A 27,263-nucleotide genomic window follows, 5' to 3' on the forward strand; every position below is an offset into this window, starting at 1 on the left:
TTGCGAGGGTGACAGGAAACCCTGTGCAGGGAGCGCCGCCATCTTGGACCTGCCCGAGGAAGATCCTGAGGGAGCCGCAGGAGCAGTCGCCGCTGCCACCGCTACTGCCGCCAGTGTGTCTGCACCTCCTCGGCCAGCCCGCTGTCTGCCGGGGCCTCGGCCGATCGCCCCTGCCCCTCTCCAGCTGCGCCCGCACTCCTCTTCATCGTCCTGACGCCCCCCTCCCGCCCGGAAAGCTGCCCAGCCACCAGCAACCCCCCAGGTAACCCGGGCCTTCTGCAGTGTCCGTCCGGCCGAGGCCTCCTCGGCCGGCTCGCCGGGGGCCGGAGTGCCGAGGACGCCGAGCAGGGCGGCGGGCGGGTGGCGCCGCAGGGTCGGCCCTGCCAGGCCGCGGCCAGCCCGGGGTCGGCGGTGGGCGCTGCGGCGCCCAGCCGGACGGGACTCCCGTGCGGGGGCGGGGGTGTCCCCGCGCCGCGTCCGCCCGAGCCTCCGGTCCTCCCCGCCCAGCCGAGGGCTGCGGGGCGTGCGGGGAAGGGTGTGTTCGGCCGCGCCTTCCCCGCCTCCTCGGCCGGACTGGGCGCACACGCACCTCCCGCAGGCCCCTCTCCCCGCTGCCGGTGTGGCGGGCCACCCCCGCCGTATTTCCCCACGCGGGCCGCGCCGCCTCGCGGCCCACGAGCCCGGACGTGGCGTTCCCCGTCCCGCAGGCCGCGTCTGCCCGGAGTACAAAAGGCGGCACCTCGCAGCCTCGCCGGCATCTTGGACTCGCTCCGGCGTCCTTGTCGGTGTGGGTAGCCCGTGCACTTGGGTTGGGAAAGGGGGCTTAGGCTTGCGAGGTTCTGGTTGCGGCGAGGCCCTGTAAGGCCCCTGACTTCCCCCGAGGCCTCGAGCTAAGGTAGGGGGCATCGGGAAGCAGCGGAGAAGACAAAAAAGTTTTGGCGTTTCGGGAATTGAAGGAAAGAGGGCGAAGCGAGCGTTTGTTTTGATGGTTGGCACCTTACTGTGCGCCGGGCGCAGATGAGGCGTCTTCACCCAGGGTTTTCCCCCGAGGAGCCCTCGGGGAGCAGTTAAAGTTCCCTTCCTTGTACAGGCGAGGAAACTGAGGCTTGAAGTTCTGTTGGGACTGGTTCATGACGGTACCTCCCGGGCGGCCTCTCCCCGGGGTTCCTCTGCTACACCCAGCGTCAGGCTAGGGTTACAGGCATGGCCCCGGAAAACGTACCCGCAGCCGAATTCCCCATTCCCTACGTTTGCGCTGGACGACAGCCGGTGACTCCTTTGTAACTCAAAGTCTGTGCTGTCACCTACCCCCCCCGCCAGTGCTCGTTCTCACAACTCCAGAGGGGAGATGGCAAGGCTTTCAGCCTCTGTTTGAAGAAGAAACCGGGGTTCCCAGAGGGCTAGTGCCTTTCTGGTGGTCGCACCCAAGTGTCATAGCTCACCCGAGCCCTTGCCGAGTTCACTGCTCATTTTGTTACTGTCACGACTGCCTTTTATTTGTATGTGGTCATTGGAGGCAGACTCGACCTTGCAGTAATCCGGCTCCCACTCCCTCTTCCCCCAACACTTCCCTGTTTTTGTTTTTTTTTCCACAGTTCTGCTTAGGCCCTTTTACTTGTTCGTGCCTTGAGGCATGTAGTGGTTAAGAGTTTTTGGAGGGTTCCTAGCCAGTAGTGCCGCTTTCTAGTTGAGTGACCTTAAGGAATTGACTGAGCTTCTCAGAGTCAGGTGCCCTTATCTATACAAGGGATGATCGTACCTGCATTAAAAAGTTTTAATTTTTTTTAAAATTTATTTCTGAGAGAGAGAGAGAGAGAGAGAGAGAGACAGCGTGAGCAGGGGAGGGTCAGAGAGAGAGGGAGATACAGACTCTGAAACAGGCTCCAGGCTCTGGGCTGGCAGTCAGCACAGAGCCCGACGCGGGGCTCGAACCCACGAACTGAAGTCGGACCCTGAACTGACTGAGCCACCCAGGCGCCCCTGCACCTGTATTTGAGAGTGGTTTCGAGGATTAAATGGGATTAAAAACCCTTAGCACCTTCCTTGGCATATAGTAAGTGCCCCATTGCCTGTAACAGTGCCAGGCATGTAGTGGTTGTTTAATATTTGTTGATTCAGTGAAATCAGAGAGTTGTCCAGGTAGACCTGGGCTGGGATCTTCGTTTTCACGTTGGTAGTGTAAGACTGTGGCTATATCAACTCTCTTAGTGGGTCTTCTTACCTGTAAAATGAATTTTTAGGATTAGAAATTGCTTATAAAGTAGCTGGCATTTATTAGGTTCTCAGTAAATGGTAGTTATTGTAGAGGTAAGATCCGTTTAGATTCTAATAACCTAAAAAAATTCCTTGAAATTAAAGCTACCTTTTAAAAAGTTTCTGCTTTTTGTGTTTCACGTTAAACTTGTTGTGGCATACTTGAACTGTGCAACAGAATTTGGAGTGTTCTTAAAATTAATCTTTATCAGTAAAACATTTTTGCATAATCTTAGTAAGATTTTTGTACTATTAGGGGAAACTTTTGGTTAAGGAAGGCAAATATATTAAAACTAGGGCAACTGAGAGATTTTTTTATTTCTTATTTTTTAAAAAGCTTGAAACATTTTTGTGTGGTTAAAAATGTCAGGCATGGTTGGAGACAGCAGTGTACAAATAGAGGTATCAAGGAGACTGTACTTTTAAAAAACTTTATGTTCTGGATAGCTTTAAACATATACAAGATAGAGTGATAGATTGAGCGAGCCCTCTTACCCCCATCAGCCAGTGTTAACAGTGTTCAGTCTTGTTCTTCCATATACACCTGTACCCTCTCCACCAAATTATTTGGAAGCAAATTTCAGACATCATATTTCATCAGTAATTTGTTATTACTAAACCTTTTAGCTCTAGTACTAAGTACAGGGTTTTAGTGTTTTGTCCTTTTAAGTACTTTAATTCTATGAACAGAGGTGCAGTATTGGAGTGCTTCTTATTCCTAGCATACCATCATAATTAACTGGGAAGGTTTGTCTTTTTCTTGAGACGGTAAGGAATCTAGTTCCTAATTTGTATTAATTTATATACAAGTATGACATTAATTATTTTGTCAGAAGTGAGTTTTTTTTAAGTGGATGTTAGAAATGGGAGGGATATTTCCAGAGGTTGCATTACTGTTGAGGAAGGGAAATTGACCACTCATGTTGGTTAGATTAGATTATTAGATTAACTGACCAAGTTTTGGGTCCACTTGTCTGACAGATCAAGTAGCATTCCATGTTAGAGGGCTTGTAAACAAATCCGACTGCTTCTGTTCTTAAGTTTCATGAAGGCAGGACCAGTGATTTTTGTGATCATTATTAGTGTGTTGTCCAAGCCTAGCCCCAAGGATTTGTGCTTAGTAGATGCTCAACAAATAATTTTGAATTGGAATCACAAAAGCAGTCTATCTTGGCTCTGGTGTTTTAAACAAAATGTCTTGCATGTAAAAAACTCAAAAACAAGCCTAACTAATTTTAACATTGAGGATCAGAATTTAAATTACCTGGAGTTTTTTTGTGGGTTGTTCATGTCGTGAGTTGTATTGAATAAGTTATGTAAAAATTATATGGTAACATGTTTTAAGGAGTAGATAAAATAGCTATATAGCAGTTGTGAAAGGATTAGTCAGACATAATGCATAAGTTAACACAGTAAAAAAAAAAAACAAGCTATGTAAAAAAAAAAGCAGAAAAATTACTGTCCATTATTGGAGGGAGTATTTTTTTATTGTTTTTTGAGGATGATCATATGATTGACTTTATATGATGTTCCTCATATTGTAAATGTGGAAATAATGTTGGCAGTCTTGTGGGAATTTTTTTGGTTCTGTTCATTATTTAATTTTGTATTATAATTATATATTAAAATCTTAAAATATTTCATAGCTTTTAACTTTCTCTACTTTGAATGCTTTAAAATATTACTAGTGAATATACATGCTCATACCGCTTGTGCAGGGATATATAAAGAAAGTTAATAATTTCTTCCTATCCTTTTTCTCCTCTAAATCCATGTATTCATTTTTCACAGTTTTGTGTGTATCCTTCCATATTACCTGTATACGAGATTGAGAGAGTGTGTGTATGTGTTTAAAAATGGGATATGCTATTGCATAAAATTCTGCCAACTTTCTTTCACTTAAAATCATGGATATGTTTTCAGGTTAATGATACATATATATCTAGATGGTTTTTAAACTAATTGCATATTATTTCATAATACAGATGTAATTTATTTTAGTCATTTCCCGTTGGTAGGAGTATAGATTGTCTCCAGGTTTTGTTTTTCATGGTTTTTTGTTTTACTTTGTTTTGTTTTTGTTTTGTTTTGCTGTAAAAATGCTGCGTTAAATGCACTTGGACATTAAATGCCTATGGACTGAAGATTTTGTGTCTGTAGGCTACTTGGTCAAAGGGTGATGTGGATTATCTTTAAGATTTTAAAATCTATTGATTACTTCCCCCAAAATGTGGTAATTCATGCTTCTGTAAATTTAGTGTAGGAAAATACTTAACCTTCACATCTGTCTGCACATTTCAAATCCAGACATTTATATGTCTGTATAATTTTATTTGGAGAGATGTCTGATTAACTGTATGGAGACCATGCAATTTTATTTTGGGGGCAACATGGTTAGTGGGTAGTGTGCACTCAGTAACCATTTAGATCTCTGTGTATTGGCCTGGAAATATATCCATGATTTTTGTTAAGTGAAAAACATGCTGCATAGTGTTACACAGTAGCATACCCCAGTTTTAAATGTATTCCTTACCTTAAAGATTATGTGTTTCTCATTTTCAAGAGATGATGTTAATCTAGAGAAATCTTTTGTTAAAGCAATATTAAGCATAGTTAATATTTAAAAAGGGCCAAACAACAATCATCAGTGTTTCATGTGTATTTAGTAATACTTTCTCTTGACAGGCAGAAAGCTCAGAGCTGAATTTTACATGAGCTGATAGTAAAACTATGACCCCAAATATTTATTGTAATTATCCTCCATTTTTCTTTTGATTTTTTTGGTTTTATCAGTCTGCCGTAGAGAAAATCATGTTCTTTGGAATCAGGCCTGAGTTCAAGTTCCAGCTCTCCCATTTTACTAACTTTGTAATACTAGCCAAATCAGTGAATTTCTCCAAACCTCAATTTTTTCAGTTTTTACATAAACCTGATAATGATAGTGACTCTGCAGAGTTGTGAGAATTAAGAATTATATAAGACAGAGTAGGGAAACATAGTCCTCATCATCCCATGGCTTACTCCCAGCAAATGTTAACTTCAGAAACTTTTTTGTAAGTAGGTATGATTTGAATTAGTGATTTCATCCACATCTACAAATCCTGATTACATTGCATCCTCTGAATATAATTTTTTAAATACTACTTAGAGTATTAAATTAGAACCAAGTGAGTGAACTGAAAAAAGTATGTGTTCCTGAGTGTCACAAAAGGGTTTCATGGTGCATCTCATAACTGTGGAGGAGGTGGGATGGTGTAGTGGTTAAGAGAGGGTTCTCTGCAGTCAGAACAGGCTCAGGTTCAGTATAAACTTGACCACTTAGCTGTGTGACCTGGACATGTTACCTACCTATTAAGTCTCGATCCATAAAATGAGGATTACAGATGTTTTATAAGAGTGTGGTAGTAAGGAGGGGCGCCTGGGTGGCTTAGTCGGTTAAGCGTCCGACTTTTGCTTAGGTCATGATCTCGCGGTTCGTGAGTTCGAGCCCCGCGTCGGGCTCTGTGCTGACTGCCAGCTCAGAGCCTGGAGTCTGCTTCAGATTCTGTGTCTCCCTCTCTCTCTGACCCTCCCCTGCTCACACTGTCTCTCTCTCTCTCCTAGAAATAAATAAAACATTTAAAAAAATAGATTTTCTGTTGTTTTCAGTGTATTGATCTTTTACCTCTTTGGTCAGGTTTATCTCTAGGCATTTTATGGTATTCAGTGCAATTGTATATGAGATCAATTCCTTGATTTCTCTTTCTGCTGCTTCATTACTGATGTCTANGTGAGTTCGAGCCCCGCGTCGGGCTCTGTGCTGACTGCCAGCTCGGAGCCTGGAGCCTGTTTCGGAGTCTGTGTCTCCCTCTCTCTCTGACCCTCCCCTGCTCACGCTGTCTCTCTCTCTCCTAGAAATAAATAAAAAAACATTAAAAAAAAAATTAAAAAAAAAAAAAGAGTGTGGTAGTAAGGATTAATTGAGATTGCATGTAAAGTGTTTAGAACATTGCCTGGCCTATATTAAGTGCCTAATAAATGGTACTGTAACAGTTATATTTGTTATTAGTTTATAAGTTATTCACCTGTATTTAATGATGCTTGTCTCAATATAGTACTCTTTTTTTTTTTTTAAATGTTTATTTATTTTAGAGAGTGCAAGCAGGGGAGGAGCAGAGAGAGATGGGGACAGAGGATCCAAAGCAGGTTCTGTTCTGAAAGCAGAGAGCCCGATGCTGGGCTAGAACTCACAAACCATGAGATCATGACCTGAACTGAAGTCAGACACTTACTAAACCACTCAGGTGCCCCTGAATGTAGTACTCTTACAGAAATCAGACATTGAAGTAAATCTGATCTTCATATGAACTTTATTCACATGCTTTTGTAACACATGGGGAAAAGTGCATTTAATCATACCAGTAGCTGAGCACAAGTTACAGAGTTATTTCAAGGTTTTTTAATTAGTGTAGATTATAGTGTTGAATGAACTCATGCTCTCGAGAGTGTTTGAACTGTACCAATAGTTTTTGACTTTTGAGTAAAGCAAAAGCATCTTTACGTAATAAGGGGAAAACTTTTTCTCCCTTCCAAAGCTAGTTAAAAAGTACATTCTTCACCTTTACAGTGGTGTGTTTCATTCCATGTGCAAGAAATGATGTTGAAAAGTCCTTTTTAAAAATCATATTAAGCATGGCTAATATTTAAAAGGGGCCACTTGAATATATTTGTACTGTAAATACATAATTTTGAGTGAATGTTACCCAAAACATTATGTTTAAACCTAGGTAGTATTTTAGCTTATAAGGAGAAAGGGAGGACCTGTTATGTTAGTGGCTCCACTGCTAGATTTTTTTCTGCCTTCATTGTCTACTGAAATTAAGTTGAGTAGCTTTCCTTTTTAACTGCTTTTGGGCTTATTTTTAAGAAACTTGAACCAGAAAATTGTGTAGTGAGGTAAAGACAGGGCACCGGTATTCACTCTGAAATAATGATCATTCTCTTTTTTGGGGGAATAGTTTATAATAATGAATGCTTGATAAATTATAAAAATGTTTTAAAAATTGGTCATCTTGTAGATAATTAATGAATGCTTGTGTGATAACTAGCAAGCACACAAATTAATACAACTGGAATTGGTTTATAATTTCATGATTAGCCTTTAGAACATATCAAGAAGATATTAGGATTGTTAGAGGCCTTGGTTTTAACATAATGTAATGGAAGGATGCAAAGTATATATAGCTACAACTTTCAGTAAGAAGAGGGAAAGGAAGTAGGAAAATCAGAAGGGGAAGGGCATGAAAGTAATTTCAGGGTGACTAAATGATTACTTTTCCCCAAGTTTGGGAAAAGAGGAGCTTCAAAAGGGAGTTAAAAGTTAATTATAAGGTTCTGGGGAGAATGCAGGTGAAGAAGTTAATAACCTTTAAATATCATTTTTATTGTGAAAGATTATTTTCTTCTTTGTGCTTGGGATCTGGTGAATAATCCACACCAATTTTAGCCTCAGGACCAACCACGTTCATTCTGAAAAGTTTTGAGTCCCCAGTGTGTGGAAAAAGGGAAGCAAATTATTATGTTCAGAATCAGTTAATCTAACTAGAAAAAATCCCTTCCTGTACGAACTGGTTAAGGGAGTTTTCAGTGATGTTGACGACTGATTATAAAGATGCTACAGCACGTCAGGCTGCGAGGGGTAGCAGGGCATCCACCTTTGTGAAGTACAATCCTTACAGCTAAGTGAGAAGACTGTACTGTGTCGCCCTTGTCTAATACTTTACTGTAATTAATTTTTTCTCTTCCCTGATAGCAACAATATACTTATGTTAAATACATTTTCTACATGTTATATTTTATTATACAGTAATTATGTTAGTTTTAGTAACTGAATTTCTGTGAGCATCACCTGTCTAGCTTGTATAATGTGACAATTGGCTATGACAGTAAAATCAGATTTAAAAATATTGGAAATCAGATTTTTTTAATGGAGTCAAAAATTTATAAGTGTGTGTATGGATAAATTTTTTAAGCTGAAAACTGGTTTGAGAATAAATGTTACAGCAAATTATTACCAGTATTAGAATTTACTTCTTGTTTCTAGCACCTAGCACAGTGTCTGACACATTCAAGGGATTCATTTGAATAAATTGGAGAGGGCTTTTTAAAGTTATTAAAAGTAGAAAGAAACTAGAATTATTTAGTTTCAGTCTTTATCTGAAGGTAAAGAATAGGCTGTGATCTTTAGAAATATTTTCTAATACAGGGCTGCCTGGGTGGCTCAGTTGGTTAAGCATCCGACTTCTCAGGTCATGATCTCACAGTTTGTGGGTTCGAACCCTTGTTGTGCTCTGAGCTGTCAAAAGCTGGAGCCTGCTTCAGAGTCTCTGTCTCCCTCCCTCTCTGCCCCTCCCATACTTGCATTCTCTCTCTGTCTCTCAAAGATAAATGTTAAAAAAATATTTTCTAATACATAAACTTGGAAATTTTTATAATCATAAGTGGTATTGTATGCCATTATTTCAGCTTCTAGAGTAGTATATAGTAGGCATTTGATACATAGTTAATCTTCAAATTCTATATTAGGTTGAGCCATATGAAATTGCAAATAATTGACTTTTAAAAAAATCTATAAGAACAACCATTTCATGTGGTTTTATCTAATTCTGGCAGTAATTTGGTTTGGAAATCATATGATTGGTCTTTCTTTGGAAGCTATGCTAACCATAATTTAGAGTTTTAAAAAGGGTTATTTTGTGTCTATAAGATAGTGGTTACTTTTTATAACATTCTGTTGTAAAATCAAAGAGTCCTGAACAAGTTGGCCATCAGTAATTCACTTGATCAGTTGACAAGAGTAGGGACTTCAAAGGGGAGGGAGGACTATTCCTAAAAAATAAGACTTTTTTGAGAGAGGAAGCATAAGCGGGAGGGACAGAGAGAGAGAGGGAGGGAGAATCCCAAGCAGGCTTCCTGGTGAGCCTGAAGCGGGGCTCTATCTCAGGACTGTGAGATCGTGGCCTGAGCTAAAATCAAGAGTCCGATGCTTAATGGACTGAGCCAGCCAGGCACCCCTATGATGATGTTTAACCTAAGTTTATAAAGATTTCCTTGTTTAAAATTTTCTTATTGGATGTTTCCCAAAGTGAAATATTGGAATTGTTCTCATATAATGAGTTCTTAATATTTCTGTGGGTAATATGTGAAAATGTTAATGTTAATCCAAAAGAATTTGCGCATTTGATCAATTTGAGAAATGCAGTATTAACTCTGACTTATTGTAACCAACATTATGTTTATAATCATATGCTGTATTTTATATATTAAAGGCTGGCAGCGATCAACTGGATAACTTTCCTTCTGCAGTAACACACTTTTCTTTGTTTTTAGTGCCACCATGGCAACTGCACCGTACAACTACTCTTACATCTTTAAATATATTATCATTGGTAAGTTTATTTTACACTCTTGTTCTACAAAGAAAGTAAATGTATAAAATATTTATATACTAACGCTAAGATACCACTCCAGAAGAAGTGAATGATTTTTTTCACTGCAAAATTAAAGCTCCTTTAATAATACTTACTTTTGTAGTAATGTACTTTTTGCATTGTGGCTCTGGATACTTCGTAGTACAGTGGTGGGTACCAGTTTGATATTGATTGTTCTTGAGGGCTACCTGAAAGCTGTTAATCCTGGAAATGGGACAGATTTGCTAGGAGTACTGATAGCATTTCAAAAATATCATGAAAGCCCTCGGAGACCCCTGGATTTCAAAATTTGGTAGAGAACACTGATTCAGAGTAATTGTGTAATATACATAAAATATAATATTGGTGGTTTTTCCATTAAGTTTCAAATTAAAACACAATGCTATTTACCCAAGTATAGTTGTAAGAGCTCAGTTGAAAGTATACATACTTTTCATATTTGATGATTGTACTGATTGTCACATATTGATCATATGTGGTTGTATTGTAATACTTTCTTTACCAAGGGTTAAATTGCTGTAGTACAGTCAGAGATGACATCTGTTCTGTTGTGGTTTTCATATAATGCACATGCTTTTCTTTTGTGGAATTCTGTAGGAAATACAAGGACTATGAGAAGAGATGAGACCTACCCTATCAAACTTCTAAAACTTATTATTTCTGCTAGTTATAGCTGCGCTGTTTACCCCCAGAAGTCTTTGCTTTTATTCATTGACTAAGGGAAAAAACAGTACAAAACTTTGAAACAGCTCAAAGTAGAAAATGCTCTTACAATAGTTTCTCTGTCGAAAAGCACTTCCCATCTGATGGTTATTAACTAACATAATTTATAACTTCAGTTCTATCATATTGAAGGTTAGGAGTAGTCTGTTTGTACATCACATTGAAAAGTGACCTGTAGGATCTTTCAAGCTCATTGTATAGTAGGGAAATACAACCTCAGATGTCCCAGAAATTTGTGATGTGATATGGTAGGGGGTATAAAAATCATTGTATGTAATTATGAGAGTATAAAATTGAGTGTGTAATTGCCACTTGAAACTTTTTTTTAAAACAGGGGACATGGGAGTAGGAAAATCTTGCTTACTTCATCAATTTACAGAAAAAAAATGTAAGTTCAATATATAAGGTAAAACATTAACAAATTCTCTACTGTCACTTTCCTACTTTTAAAAAAAGTGCCATTTACACTATATGCGTTTAAACATAACATTTCCATGTATATGCACTTTTTTCTTTAGAGAGTGAATTTAATAGGTGTATATACAGTGAAATACCCCAACCTGTACAGAGTGTTGATTTTTATATACCGTATCTAATTGAGTTTCTTGTGTTATTTTTTTTGATGTTAGGAAATTTTTTTAAATGTATATTACTGTGTAAAATTTAAATCTTTTCTTTGACTTCTCCATTTTAGAAATTATTAGAAACTTGCTGCATGTATCATTTGTCAACTAAATAATAATAGATTGGATATATTTAAATAAAATTCTGTATCAAGGACTGGTTGATTAATATTTGAGGTACAACTCTTTCTTGGCTGATAGAGGAGGAGACCATCTTATTTCATGTAACTGATAGGCTAAATGTATTTGAGGTTATTTCCATATAGTTGAAATTATTTTTATGGCTTTTTTGTTTTTGCTTAATGTAACATTTTGTGAAAGCTCCAGCAGTCTGTATGTACTGGCACCACAGACTAGCAGGTTCAGGTGTTCAGTGGCCTTATTATAAGGAAAGGACTAATAAACTTGTCCTATTGGATCAGGCATACATAACCTGCCAATATATAATTGTAAGTATATGTTAAATGTGTTTTTCTTTGAGATATTGATAATTATTTTTCAGGATAAAAATTTGACAGACAACTTCTAGAGTCTTAAAACCATTGACTGGTTTGTTATATGTAATGATTATCAGAAGTCTAAACAGTATAATGTTGATATATGAAGAACTTATTAAAATCTTTATTTATTTTTTTTAAATTTTTAAAAAATGTTTTATTTATTTCTGAGAGAGAGAGAGAGACAGCATGAGCAGGGGAGGGTAAGAGAGAGAGGGAGACACAGAATCTGAAGCAGGCTCCAGGCTCTGAGCTGATGGTCAGCACAGAGCCCGATGTGGGGCTCGAACCCACGAACAGTGAGATCATGACCTGAGCCGAAGTTGGACGCTTAACTGACTGAGCCACTCAGGTGCCCCTAAAATCTTTATTTTTAATTTGCAGATTCTTTTAGCCCAGGGGTTAGCAAACAGTAGCCTGTGGGCCAAATCCATTTACTGCCCATTTTTGTAAATAAAGTTTTATTTCCACAACCATGCTTATTCTATTTGTTGTCTCTGGCTGCTTTTTGTGCTTCAACAGCCGAGTTGAGTAGTTGTGACAAACCTTTTGGCCTGCAAAACTTAAATATTTATTATTTGTCCTTTTTTAAAAAATTTATTAGAGTGTGCAAGGGGGGGAGGGGAAGAGAGAGAGAAAGAGAATCCCAAGCAGTCTCTGCACTGCCAGTGCTGAGCCCAATGCTGGGCTCGAACCGACGAAGCCGTGAGATGACCTGAGCTGGAACCAAGAGTCGAATGCTTAACCGACTCAGCCACTCAGGCTCCCCATTTGGCCATTTATAGAAGTTTGCTGACCCCTAGTTCAATCCACTCAAATTTCTTCGCTTCTTTGTTAATTTTTTTCAGTGTTAGCTTTAGTGCATTCATAGCCTACAAGCCTTAATAAATCATTTGATTATCCAGTGGATTTTTTTCTACTGGTCTTAATCTGAAGCTTTCTGGAAGTTGGAATATTATATTATATTTCTTTTCCTTTCTAACAGTTATGGCTGATTGTCCTCACACAATTGGTGTTGAATTTGGTACAAGAATAATTGAAGTTAGTGGCCAAAAAATCAAACTGCAGATTTGGGATACAGCAGGACAGGAGAGGTTTAGGGCTGTTACACGGAGCTACTACAGAGGAGCTGCGGGAGCGCTTATGGTGTATGATATCACTAGGTAAGAGATTCATCGTTTTTCAAACTTCATACTTGAAAAAAGAAGTTTACTTTAGGCAGTGTGGTCTCCTTTTTTATTGACTTATGCATTCTTTAGTTTGTGATTGTGTGCCTATAAATGAGCTTACTTGGGCTTTATGGTTTCTTCTCTAAATTGTTGTATAAGACGTGACGTAACATGTTGATTTCCTTTTCTGAAAGTGGATATGACTGAAGAAAAACTTTAGGAGATGCTGGTGGAGCTAATAGAAGAATACTGTTCTGAAAAGCAGCATCAGTTCAATTATTTGAGGTGAAATAATATTTTATACCAAACTTTGTTCTTTTCACTTCAGTAGAAAGCAAGCAAGTCTTGAGTTACTCTGTTCAGTCTCTAGTGTTTAAGTTGACACTTTTTTGAAATAAGGTCAAGGAAGGATTTAAGTAGTTTTGCTAATCCAACATGGTAGGATATAAAAAGTTCTTATGCTTGCATCTGAAGGTGTTTGAGGTGTTTAATTGTTCATTCACTTAAATTCTGTTTTGCTCTAAAATGGATTGAAATGGTGTGCAATACCACATGCAACAAGATTAAATTTATTTCAACTTGACTGTTCTGGAAACTGAAAGCACTTGATACAGCGTGACAAAACTGGACCGGAAATGTTTGGGTTGAGAAAAACATGGAAAATTGTGCTACTTCATTAAACTGTGCTAAGCTAGAAAATGAACTGGATCGCCTTTTATATTAATGAAGAGTGCCAGTTTATTATTTTTACCTTTTCTAAAAAAAGTAAGTTTGTTTTGTTTTGTTTATTTATTTAGAGAGCGTGTGAACAGGGGAGGGACAGAGAGGGAGAGAGAGAATCCCAAGCACGCTCTGTGCTGTCAGCTCAGAGCGCAGTGTGGGGCTCAGTCCCACCAAACCGTGAGATCGTGACTGAGCTGAAAACCAAGAGTCAGACACTTAACCAACTGAGCCCCCAGGCACCCCACAGTGCCAGTTTAAAGCAGTGTGACTTATGCCTTATTTTTTTGAGAGGAGGTAGGGATGGGTGAGTTGGACCAAATGATAATTAGACTTTCAAGCATATTTCTTTTTTGAGAAATGCTTTATACTCTTTTTGGTCTTGAAGAGTCATAATACAGCGCACATTAATGCACCCTGAGAAGTTCTGCAGAAAAATTATTTAACTTAGTTTGGTGTTTCCTAAGCTTATTTGATTGAGGAACACACTTTGGGAAATGTGTACTTAGAATGAAGATAGTGGCTGATTATAATTATAGTGCTTGAAGTTCATTGAGTTCTAGAGTTGGGTGATCTCAGGGCAAGAGGAGTGAAATGGCCTTAATGCTTTTCTCTATGTCAGGAACTGGTAACATGATAAGTAAATAGTTTTGTGGGAAGAATATTAAAGAACCTGGCCATCTCTACAAGAGATCCTTATGAGGGATGCATTCCAGAAGACTTGCATAATTAAAAACTCGATTCATTATTAATAACTTTAAATGTGGTGTTATGTGCTTAGAGTGTATCAATCTATAATAGTTTGTTTTGCTTTGTGTGTGCTTGTGTTTTTCCCTCCTCAGCCCTACTGATAATATAGTTGACACATAACATTGTGTAAGTTTAAGGTCTACAAAGTGATGACTTGATACATGTTTGCTTTTAAGCATACTTTTTAAGCCTGTAAATACTTTTGGTAGAATATGTGTCTGTTCAAGTCATCAAAAGTGCTTTGGCTGGACACTGCCCAAATGCCCATCAACTAAAGAATGGATAGACAAATGGGTATATTCATGCAATGGAATATAATTCAACCATTAAAAGGAAAGAAACTCTGATATATGCTATAAGGTAGATGAGTCTGGAAAACATTTTGCTAAGTGAAAGCAGCCAGACATAAAAGTCCACATGTATGATTCCATTTATATGAAGTATCTAGAATAGGCCAATTCAGAGAGACAGAAAGTGGATTGGCAGAGGATGGAGAGTGAATGCTGACGGGTACAGCGTTTCTTTCGGGAGTGATAAAAATGTTTTAGAATTAGAAACTGGTGATTGTTGCACAACTTTGGGATATATACTAAAAACTACTACATTGTATACTTTAAAAGGATGAGCTTTATGGGGATGAGCTTTCATTATACCCCAATAAAAGTATTCTTGAAAAAAAGTACTTCAGGCTTTACACCAGTGATTTATTGACATTTTATAGTAGCATTGATATTGCATCCGTGATACTGATTTTCTCCCTTTTTTTCTATTAATCCTTGACATTTTGCAAGCTTGAAAGTTCCTGCTTTGGTAATGTTTTTTTATTCTTGCCATTAACTATAATTCTTACATGATACTTTTCTAAATTGACATCATGGCAATTTTTTTGGCTATATCAGTTGTTTGGTATGTCATTTAACATCCATGCCAAACTTAGGGATATATTTGCACTTTTTTTTAGCACAATTACCACTAATTAATGAATATTCAGATGCTGCTGCATTTACAGATTTGAAATTATGGTGAGTTTTAAATTAATAATAAGATACCAAAGCTATTAGAGGTTCTAATAAATAATACAGTTTACGTGATCTTGATACTTAAAAAGGATGTGTAGTTTTCTCTGTTAACCAAAGTAGTGGCAGTTTGTAATGCACTCTTGCTACCAGCTTTGACATTTTAAAATTTATCAAAATCAGTATAAATATTTTTATATTTGTGCTATTTAAGTTTTTATGCACAAAGTAGGACAAAGTTGTGTGTAAAAGCAAATTATGCCAGTATTACAAATATTGAATAAAGTGATACGGCTTGTGCTTTTTAAAAATACTTGACCATTAGAAAATTTTGGGAAAATGTTATTTTTATTTCTTCTCTTTTTTTTTTCAGTTAGTTGGCGATTTGTGTGTAACATGATTTAGCACAGTAAAAAGAGAATCTTAGGACTCCTTTTCAGTTCCCACTGGGAAAGGATTAAGTGTTTGGAATATCCCAACTTTATATGGGTACTGACAGCTGGATATGATGGAATATATTCACAAGGCTAGATTTGAAACACTTTGAGGACAGTATGTGCATAAAGGGTTCAAGGCCTGGCTCTGAAATAATTTGAATTGTGGGCTTCACCTGTTAAATAAGATGGATTAATGTTCTGTGAATGTATATAAATCAGAAACCTTTTTTTTTTTTAATTTTTTTTCTAATGTTTATTTTTGAGAGAGAGACACAGAGCGTGAGTTGGGGGGGGGGGGCGGGGCCGGACAGAGAGCGAGGGAGACAGAATCCAAGCAGGCTGTAGGCTCTGAGTTGTCAGCAAAGAGCCTGACGTAGGGCTTGAACCCATGAACTGTGAGATCATGACCTGAGCTGGAGTTGGACACTTAACTGACTTGAGTTGGTTTGGGGCCCCAAATCATAAACGTTTTTAACCTTCAAAATTTTCTTATTTGATCCTTTTGGTAGAGTCTGAGTGAGAAGTATTAATATTATATTGTAATATTGTAAATTATTTAAATTTACTTGCTTTCTTTGGGCCTGTTTGGCTAGTGCAAATCAGCCTATGAACTTCTAAACTCATGCTTGGAGAAAGTGGAGAAATAAGACAAGCTGGATCCCAAAATGATTTAGCTGCTGGGTAAATAAGAGTATATAGAATTAGAATAAACTTGCTCTGACATTTGGGGCCTTCAATTTCCAGTCAAATGTGTTAAGTGCCTTTGTAAAGCCAGTTTCTATGCAGTCGTATTTAACTTTCTCTTTAAGGAAAGGTAAATTTTACACCCATCTATAGTGTGACTGTCCTGGTTTCTAACTTGAAAAAGACAGATGCAGACATGTTTGCCAATGAACATACCATTTGTTAGACATTTTGGTGCTATGTCTCCATTTTGTGATTGACAATCTGGATGATTTAAAAATAATCTTAGTTTTTACTTCGAAGTGTAAATTCTGAGTTCAGAATTGTTTTCATTAATTTTCTGTGTTGTCCCTTGCTTGCTTATTGGTCTGCTTTATGAATGTGCTTTTAAATACAAGCGATTTACTCCTGAAATGTAATTAGCAAAGTTGTTGGATTACTGTTTATGTGTTTAAAAATAAGAGGTTAGGCTAGATTTTTGCAAAGTATGTTTACATTCCAGTTTTTAATAAAAGTGAATATTTTTAATATTTGTTGAAGTTTCTTTTTCAAAAATTGAAAAGGCAATTGTATGTGGTAGTCATACATGTAAACTTTAATTTTTGCAGAAGAAGTACATATAACCACTTAAGCAGCTGGTTGACAGATGCAAGGAATCTCACCAATCCAAATACTGTAAGTTGAATAACCTCTGTTATACAGAAAATTTAAAATCTACGCAAACCCTGAAAGGAAAGTCATTCGCTAATTTGTATTTGAGTACTAAGAATGAGAGAATATTTTATTTTTAAATTATTTTTACGTTAGTTGAAGAGAAGTCAACCTTTTTTTCCCCCAATACTAATTACTCCAGGTTTTGCATTTATACTTGGTTTTTGTTCATGTTTGTTGTTAAAAAAAAAAAGTTAGGAATGGAGTGGTGATCTCCTGTCAAGCAGAGACTACGAAATCTGAAACAATCACTTTAAAAGGGATCAGCATTTTTTTCATAAAATGTTACCATTGGAAGAATCTGGGCAAAATATAAAGGATCTCTATATTTTTCCCAAGATTTTATTTAAATTCCAATTAGTTAACATATAGTGCAGTATTCATTTCAGGTGTAGAACTCCACAACTGGTGCTCATAACAAGTGCAGTTCCTTCCTTAATGCCCATCACCTATCTAGCCAATCCCTACCCACCTCCCTCCATCAACCCTCAGTTTATTTATAGTTAAGAGTCTCTTACATATTTGCCTCTCTGTTTTTATCTTATTTTTCTTTCCTTTCCTCTGTTCATCTGTTTTATTTCTTTGTTTTCAGATCTCTCTATTTCTTAACAACTACTTGTGAGTCTACAATTATTTCAGTAAAATTTCAGTTAAAGAGTTCTCTTTTTTTAAAATTTTGTGTGTTTTACTTATTTTTGAGAAAGAGATAGCATGAGCATGAGGGTCAGAGAGAGAGGGAGACACAAGATCCGAAGACCGGCTCCAGGCTCTCAGCTAGCTGTCCGCACAGAGCCCGATGTGGGGCTCGAACCCACAAACCATGAGATCATGACCTGAGCCAAAGCCAGATGCTTAACCAACTGAGCCACCAGGCACCCCGAGTTCTGCTCTTTATATGTCTTAAAGTACTAGTTTTTTATTAAAAAATGTTACCAAAAAATCTCAACTATACTTAACTATTAAAAAGTAAATTCAAAAAGTCACCTTTGTGCTATATTTTCAAATTGCAAATTAAAAGTTTTTTGCGAGAGAACATGAACTGGAGAGGGGCAAAGGGAGAGAGAGAATCTTAACCAGAGTATGGAACCTGACTTGGGTCTTGATCTCATGACCCTGGAATCATGACCTGAGCTGAAATCAAGAGTCAGATACTTAACTGATGAGCCACCCAGGCACTGTAAAAAAAATTTTTTTTCTTTTTAAAATGAAAATAAAAATTAGCTTCTTCGCCAGACTGAGAAGATATTTATTGAGATTTTATTTAAAAGCCAACTACCAGGCTATACTGTAGTATCCAAAGATAAATGTGTATCCTTGGCCCAAGAATGTTATGGTCTAGTAAGGAGACAGCTGTGCGTATACATGTAACTGTGCTGAAAAGCAGAGTGAAATAGGAGTTAGAGCAACTGGTGTGTGCATTCCTGGAAGTGCTCAGGGTAACCAGTGCTGTCTGGAGAATCCAGCTTTACAGAGAAAGTGATGTTTGAACTGGGACTGTAGAGGTAGGTGAATAAGGTTTTAGTAGATGTGGGCAATCCAGGAACAAGTGAGGAAAGGCACTGAGCTGTGACTGACTCTGAGCTTCTTCAGAACAAGGCCTGTGTCTTACTTAGCTTTGTACCCCACCATCTAGCAGAGGTCTATCTGGTTGTTATCTAGTGGTAAGTAAGATTGGCTTTCTTTTTTCTTTTCTTTTTTTTTTTTTTTAAATCAGGGAAAAGCAGTTGATGGAATTGAAACTTAATGTAATTTGCCTTTTATGTCAGGAATTCTGCCTGGAATTTTCATATCAATTATCATTTTAAACCTACTGTAGGTATACATACAAATCTATAGATAAATGTTCATAGCAGCTTTATTTACAGTAGCCAAAAACAGGAAACAACCTAGATGGCCATCAGTAAGTGAATGGTTAACCGCTCTGGTACATTCATACTATAAAATACTCCTCAGCTAAACAAAGGAATGAACTCTTGATGCATACAGCAATTTAGATGGATGTCAAGGGCATTATGCTGAGTGAAAAAAGTTAATCTAAGAAATTACATTTTGTGTGATTCCATTTATAAAACATTCTCAAAAAGACAGAATTATAGAGAACAGATTTATTGTTGCCAGGAGTTAACAAATGGCAGTGAAGGGTGTGAGTGGTATGGGTTGACTATAAAAAGGGGCAGCACCAAGAATTTCCTTTGTAGTGATGGAACAGTTGTGTGTCCTGATTGTGATGACGCAGCTCTAGACCTGCAATAAAGTTGCATAGAATTGTGCACACACACGAGAGTGTAGCATGTATACAGCTGGTGAAATTGAGTGCACCCACGTCAGTGCTCTGGTTTTGAAAGTCTGTTAGATGCGACTATTGAGGAAGCTTGGGGAAGGGTCTTTAGAACCTCTACCTTTATAAGCTTTTGTAATTCTATAGTTATTTCAAGAAAAATGTTAAAAAGAAACAAAAAAAACCCCCTCATTGTAGAGGGTTCTTAGAGGAGTATACTGACAAGTTAGCCATGTCTTTCCTGTCTTATTTATGCCTCTTCAAATTTTACCAGATCTTCAGAAGAAAGGTTAATGGAGGAAAAACTACCTTTCAGGATTCTTCTGGCTGGTCTAAGAAATAAATTGACAGAATTGTTTAAGGTTTCTGGAGATTGAGTCAACACCCTCTCCCTAGTACTGAGAGGGAAACACCCTTACAAATGGAAATTTTTCTTATAAATGTAAATGTCTCTTAAAGTAAAGGGTAACTTCTGGTTTTTCAGAGCTTTTCCTCTGTCTGCTGTTTCTTAAAAATAACCTAGCTTAAAATAACTAATATTGCAAAGAGGACTATCTTGAGGTGGCAAAATTTGCTCTCCTACAAAAGAAAATCTTTTAAAGGTCCAGCTCAAATGTTACAATTTCTGTAACATTGCCTTTGATTTCTATATAGAAGTTACTTACATTCCCATATTGGTGGTGGTGTATTTTGTACCTCTATCTTGTTAGCACGCCACTTTCATGTCTCCCTTCAGGATGTTAGGTGGTAAAGCACCGCTTGGAACTTCTTCTGGAATGGGGAGAGGAGGCAGTGTTTCCATTTAGCAAACATTTAAAATATTTTTTTAAATTATCTTTTATTTTTAAAAACAGTTTTACTGAGATATAATTAGCATAATGTACCCATTTAAGGTGTGCAGTCCAAAAAAATTTTTTATATTTATTTTGAGAGGGAGCACACATGCATATGTAGGTGCACGAGCAGGGGAGGGGCAGAGAGAGGGGATCCCAAGCGGGCTCTGTGCTGTTAGCAGAGCCTGAGACAGTGCTCCATCTCCCAAACTGTGAGTGCGATCATGACCTGAGCCAAAGTCAAGAGTTGGATGCTTAACTGACTGAGCCACCCAGGCACCCTGGTGTTTTTATTTTTTTTTTTTTAATTGAAATATAGTTTACATACAAAACATTTCTTGTTTGGAGTACTTGTTTTATAATGGCCACTGTGACTTTATCAGCCTTGATATTTTTTTTTTTAAACTGATTTCCTTTTTAAAGTGTTCTTACTTTGTTCTTTAAAACTGACTTCATGTGAAAATCTTTCCCTCTCTAGTGGGCCCTTATCCACACTGATTGAAAAATGCTCACATTTATTACACTGCTTAAGTGTTCTTGCTCAAGGTTAACATTCAGATCACAGTGGTTCTTCAGTTCATTGGACATCATTTTTTAGGAACAGGAGAGCCAGGTGCTACAGTGTCACATGAGAAAAGTTAATGGTGGAAATCATTTTTGGTTGAAACCATCCATTCCTGTCTGCATCTGGATTACCACATCTGTTTGGAAGGGAAAGGAGGGGGGTATCACCAGTTACTATGAAATAAGCTTATATATGGATAGAGATAGTTTATCCATAAATGCCACCCCACCCTCCCAAGGCACCACAAAGATCAAAGCTCTGTTTCCCCAGGCCTGCAAACTTTTTCCTTAGAACTTTTCAGAGCTACCTTTAACTTTGGCCTATCTTCACTTGCATAAATGATTCCAAAATAGGTATGGGGGAGGTGTGGGTGTGTGTGTGTTATTTTCCTTTGGATTTGAACTTGGATGCATGTGTGTCTTCCCCGTGTCCCCCCCCCCCCCCCCCGCAATCCCCTCTTCCCACCACCACTGCTGTTCCCCACAGAACACAGACATTTGTTATCGGTTGCTACAGACTTAGTCCTGCCTAGGGCTACTGCCTAGGACAGTATTTGAAGGTCACAGTTAGGGTTTTCTGCCTGGATTCTAATGTCTTCCTCCCACTGACTAAGTGAACTGTGACAAATCCCTTTGCCTTATTTGAGCATTCATTTCCTTACCTATAGCCTGAAGGAATTGAACCTAGTAGTTTAACTTAAGGATCCTAGAAACTTTTGAAAATCTGATGAAAACCATGAGCATTCTCTCCCAGGGAATGTCCTCATTTATAGCATTTTGTGCTTAATATCAGTGCATTCACAGATCCCTGGAGCTTGTCCACGGCCCTGTTTGTAGTCTTACTTAGATAAATCATAACCTTTGGCCTAGACCAGATGTGCTTCATGGACTGTTTTGTTTTTGAACAGCTTGCAAGCTAAGAATGGACTTCATAAACCGGAAGAACCTACTCATTGCCCTTTATAGACAATTTGTCAGCCCAGGGCCTAGATAATTGCTGAGATCCCTCTTAATAGTACTGACTGCGTGATTTTTCATATATGTCTGCTGGATGAGATTGCTAGTACTTGGGTGTCCTTTTTCGTCCCCTGTGTTTATTCTCTCAAGGTCTTTAGGCATCAGAATTTTCATGGTTGACTTTAAATGGTTGCTTTTATTTTAAGATGTCTTTCTTTTGGTCACAAATTAGGTAATAATTCTCATAGGAAATAAAGCCGATTTGGAGGCCCAGAGAGATGTTACATATGAAGAAGCCAAACAGTTTGCTGAAGAAAATGGTGGGTTTTTTAAAAAGATTTTTAATGGCTTTTTGGGTTATACATAGAATTTCTAAGGAAGGGTGGGATTTTGATACTGCAGATTATTTGACTTTTTTTTTTTTTTTTAATGCCAACTGCTTACAACTCCAGAATGAGGAAATAAAGTGTTTGTATTTGACATTCATGTTATTCATGTTGTGGGTAGTGCAAGTATTTATTGGCAAATATAAAGATTCCCCCCATCTCAAACTAATGTACTGTTGGAATACTAATAGCTGATGGGGAAACTTTTATTCAAGTCTTATTGAACATAATGCCCTTGTGAGTTAATTTGAAATGTCTTAATCATAAGTCTGAATTTTATTTTTAGGCTTATTGTTCCTTGAAGCAAGTGCAAAAACGTAAGTATGGCTAAAATTTTTTTTTTTTTTTTACAAATAGTTTATTGTCAAATTAGTTTCTACATAACACTCAGTGCTCATCCCCAAAGTGCCCTCCTCCATGCCCATCCCCCCCTCCCCCCCACATCCATCAGTCCTCAGTTTTTGTCAGCATTCAAGAGTCTCTCATGGTTTGCCTCTCTCCCTTTCCCCCACCATTTCCGCCCTTCTTCTCCCGCTTGTTCCTCCGTCAAGTTCCTCCTAATCCTCCTATACGTGCAAACATATGATATTTGTCCTTCTCTGCCTGACTTATTTCGCTCAACATAACACCCTCAAGGTCCATCCATGTTGCTACACATGGCCAGATTTCATTGTTTCTCATTGCCATGTAGTATTAAGTATGGCTAAAATTAATCATTTTCAGTTATGTTCAGTTACATTCAAACTTCTCAGAGTAGAACCATACATATGGAAAATGTATTCTATTATATTTGCATATAATAATGCTATGGGAGAAGAATAGTAAGCAGGTATCCCTTTGCTTCCTGTTTTACTTTCGAAAGTAGTATTTCTTGTACTTTATCTAAAAGATTGTACCTTGATTATTCCCATTGGTAATCCAGGTTAATAAATGAAGTTGTGTTAGCATTTCAAAAGTGTTTGACTTTCACAATTGAGGTTGAGTTTGGCATCTAGGACTCAAGCTTGGTTAATCTGTTCATTTAATACTGATTAAGAAACATGACCTAAGGAAACGATGTCTAAGAATAATCAGAAGCATAATTAATTTTCTAATTATTCCATGTCCATTATTGAACCCCAGGACTCCCATCTTTATTCATTAAGTCAAATATCTCTTGCAGCGGTGAGAAGCGAGCCCTTTTTGTTTAGCTTCATCTGCATTGTTAGTATTAAGAGAACTGAAGTGTGAACATGGCCGAGCATGAATGTATATTACCATCACATGATAAAAACAGTATAGTTGGTGCTTGGCTAATCAGACCATACAAATCCTGGGATCCTGTTCTACATGTTTTGAGATACTTGTTTCTGTTTGGAATACCTTCTTATAATTACTATCTTCATTATTATTCTATTATGTATTAATATATAACATTTGGCAAAAGTGTAATGTCTTATCTTTTGTGGAAAGCTGTGATTCTCGAATAAGGTTGTCAATTGCCTCTTAGGGGAGAGAATGTAGAAGATGCTTTCCTTGAAGCTGCCAAGAAAATCTATCAGAACATTCAGGACGGAAGCCTGGATCTGAATGCTGCCGAGTCTGGTGTACAACACAAACCTTCAGCCCCGCAGGGAGGCCGGCTAACCAGTGAACCCCAACCCCAGAGAGAAGGATGTGGCTGCTAGTGACCTCTTTGCCGTAGCTCCCATTTGACCTTTCACCTCTGTCTGTTGGAAGCAGTACTTTTTACTGCCTCATTGTCTTCTGTACATCTTACTGGGTTTAATTAAAAAAAAAAAAAAAGAAAAAACTCTGTTGTAAAAACAGTTTAACACAATACTAAACTGCTAAACAACTAGATGTAATCAGGTTATCAAAGGCAAGTAGAGTAATAAATCTCTCCTGCATGGTAAATCTAGACTTTTTTTTCCCCTTGATTGTCCTCGTGATAGGTATGTCACCAGTACATGATTTAAACTGAGCACTGATGCTGGACTTAAATGATTTTTATCCTTCCCTCTTTTTGGCAAGGCTTTGTCTTACTGTATGGTTTAATTTGATGATATCTTAAGCCTTTCTCCCCATCTTTACCTGTTCAAGTATGTCTGTTGTAACCAATAAGTTTATTGCTGTGAAATGACTTCTGATGATAGAGAATGGGCTCTATAACTGCTTTTGTTTTGTTTTTGTTGGATAAATTTCCTGTTGTGTGGGTGGCATTTTTCTCGTGGAGGTTTGCTTCTGTCTTGGCCTTGCACAGGGAAATACCCACTTCTCTTTTCTCTCGTGCTTAATTAATAGCTTTATCTTTTTTTTATTTTTACACCATTTTATCCTTTTCTCTTTAGCAGAAAGTAAATATGTATAAAATTTGAAGGAACCGAACTAACAATACATTCTGTGTATATTATTTTAATGAAGAAAATAAATTGATTACTGGCTTTGGAACAGTATAAAATACCAGTTTGTACAGTATGACCTATATGTGACCATGTTACTCCCTTCCATCTCACACAAGGAAATAGACACAACTGCAGCTCACAGGTAATACTGGCTCCACCCTCTGGTGCTGGCAGTGTTTGGGGACACGATGCTGGAAAGAGCTCCTGGCACGAGAGGATTAACACTAGCAGACTCTTCCATCTTTGCACCGTGGCTTACCTGCTGAATTTCTTAACTGTTCTTGTGCAATCGACAATGTGCTAACCTGCTTTTCTCTTTGTAAACGTTTTACATTACAGGCTGCATTTCTTGCCTTACTGTATAGAAAAAGAAAAAAGGCTGGGTTTATTATTGCACATTTTAAGCTTTTATAACTTTATCTTCTTGGAATGGTGAGATTGTGTACTGGACAGTCAGAACCGCAGGTCTGCTGTTAAGGGATTTTAAATTGTGCATTTTTAACACTACAGTGAAGTAATTTAAGATATCCCTTGTGTTCTTAGTATAAGGGGCTTTTTTTATGTCATGTTGGCATAAATTGTTTTGTAAAAGGGAAAGTGTTTCTAACTGTGTTTCAGTGTTTGTGCGACGAGGACAAATAAGTTACTTCTTTGCACTGGGTGGTTTGTCCACTGAGAGAATACTGTGTTGCAAGGGAAACCGTCTCTTCGGACAACAGACTCATGTTTTACCAGGTTCTTTACTTCTTCTGATTGATTTCTGATCGAGTTTATGGTTCAGACTGAGAACTGAGGTTATTTGAAGTAGGATAAGTAAACCTTAGTGTATTATATAAAATCACTCAGCTCAACTGCCGTGTTTAAAATACACATTTCAAATCCCTCTTTACAGACACTAAAGTAAAAATAAACAGTACGACTTTCTGGGTTGTAAACATGTGATAGTACTGGAGTATTGTATAGTCAATGTTAAATAAAAGCCAAAACTGGAATGTGCAGAAAATAGGATTGGGTTAATTTGTGGACTCATCTTTATTTTTGTCTTTGTTGAACTTTTTTAAAAACAAGCTTCCTGAAGTAGATCGGTGTATTCTGTTAAAGACTTACAGTGACCCATTTTGCTTACCCCGTTGCTTCACAAGGGACTTGCCCAGGGACCATGACCTGCTGGTGTGTGTATATATTTACAAAAACAAAACCACCCACCCACCCATTGGGATATACGGTAGCAATCAGAGACTAAAGACTGCGGCTTGTCGAGGTGCAGTGCCCTGGTTCCCAAAGTTAGTTACAGTGGGTCTTCTTGTTTTTGTGACAGGATTTATTCAGACTGCTGTACTCTTCATTTGATGTAACAAAATGCTATTAATCTAAATATTTGTAAATAAAGTACCTGTATCTAGATTAAATTAAAATGGTTTGCATTATTTTCTGAATTATAATAGGATTTCGTATTTTCTTCAGGCAAACAATTATCTGGCAGAAGTTGTCAGTTTTTATTGCAGAATTGTCCTTGTTGTATAGAGGGGTCTATGTATATAACATAAATCCACGTCACTCAGTAATTGACCTACACTTTCATCCTTGTGTTCGGATCACACTTGCAGTGTGTTGACTTTTTTCAGTGTGAGATCAGCACCCTTGGTGCCTGAATAGTGTTCTCCCTTGACTGTGCTCGGGGCCAAATTCTGTTATTTGCATGTGTAACCCCCTGTAATAAACTTGGGTGCTCAAAACCAGAAGAGAAAATTGTCATATTGTAACACACATGTGCCAGACACTGGGCAAGTACACTTTGGAGAGTGAAGTTCTTGTAACCGTTAATCCAGGAGAGCTTACTACTTGTGTGGTCACCCGCTTCTCTGGGTTACCTGCTAACCGTGCGCCTGTGAGGAGGCCCTTGATTAGTAATTGGTGCTCAGTACTCTTCATGGATTAGATGTTCCAGTACGATGTCAAGTGTTTTTCAAGGATAATAAAGTGTTTGATGCAGTAGCCTTGATTAAAAAATTTTTTTATTTGGTGGTAACGTTCACATAACACTAGAGGCAGTGGAGTTTCTGTAGAAAGCTGTCTTTTGGAACCAGGCGTTTGACTTCATACATTAATTACCTCACCTAATTCCAGACTGTAGTTCTGAGAACTTGTTTGCTCTCATATCCATTGTTTCAAGTGTGATCTTTTTACAGAGATGTGGTTCAATTCACTTCTTAAGCAGAACATGGGAATAGAGAGGGTGCAAGTGGCAGTTTAGAAAGAAGATATTTTACCCTATTGAGCACAGGCACAGAACGGAAAAATGTGTCCCTGAAGGATTTCACTAAAATTGTGCAGAGGCCTGACTTTTAAGCATTTTGCGAAGACTCATGAAAATGAAACAAGAATGTAATTACGAGACACCACCAAATCCATTTTTGCTTTGGAAGTACATGCCTTTTAGAACTTTCTAAGTGTTAATAAATTTTATGCCACTTTCATTTGTCTTCATTGTACCTATATTTAGCCCTTATCTTCACTGGTCCAGGTCCGGCAGAACACCCTGGGCGTACAAACCTCCGTGAGCGGTGAGGGTTTACTGCACTGTTATGTACTGTCCTGCTTCAGAAGCTGTCTATGGGCCCAGAAAAGTCCTTGGCAGTATTTTAAAACCTAATCTGTAACATGTAGTTTCGTACTTCACTTAACCATGAGAGCGAGTCTGTTGCCATGTGGTCTTTTGTGACGGTAGCTGCTAATCTTGTTCTTAAATAACGTATTTGTAGATCATGGAGTTGAGCCATTAAATATAGTAGTTCAAAACCTTAAAAGC

The 27,263-nt window shown here is 38.0% G+C and overlaps 1 protein-coding gene across 1 annotated transcript; it reads left to right on the forward strand.

Moving 5' to 3' along the window:
• Positions 1–3: 3 nt before the first annotated feature.
• On the forward strand, positions 4–26,193 carry RAB14 (RAB14, member RAS oncogene family). Its single transcript, XM_039234645.1, has 8 exons — positions 4–262; positions 9,622–9,680; positions 10,780–10,833; positions 12,551–12,728; positions 16,950–17,016; positions 21,917–22,004; positions 22,357–22,387; positions 23,560–26,193. Exons 2-8 carry the CDS (start codon positions 9,629–9,631, stop codon positions 23,735–23,737), a joined length of 648 nt encoding a protein of 215 aa, XP_039090576.1. The 5' UTR covers positions 4–262; positions 9,622–9,628; the 3' UTR covers positions 23,738–26,193.
• Positions 26,194–27,263: the final 1,070 nt, after the last annotated feature.

Source organism: Hyaena hyaena, unplaced genomic scaffold, assembly GCF_003009895.1.
Source record: "Hyaena hyaena isolate Hyena2069 unplaced genomic scaffold, ASM300989v1 scaffold_90, whole genome shotgun sequence".
Taxonomy (NCBI): domain Eukaryota; kingdom Metazoa; phylum Chordata; class Mammalia; order Carnivora; family Hyaenidae; genus Hyaena; species Hyaena hyaena.

Excerpts from the sequence above, each read along its gene's own strand:
- RAB14 (XM_039234645.1), top strand. The coding sequence starts at position 9,629 with ATGGCAACTGCACCGTACAACTACTCTTACATCTTTAAATATATTATC. Across the intron at positions 9,681-10,779 it reads CTTTAAATATATTATCATTG|GGGACATGGGAGTAGGAAAA; the intron begins GTAAGTTTATTT and ends TTTTTAAAACAG. Across the intron at positions 10,834-12,550 it reads TCAATTTACAGAAAAAAAAT|TTATGGCTGATTGTCCTCAC; the intron begins GTAAGTTCAATA and ends CCTTTCTAACAG.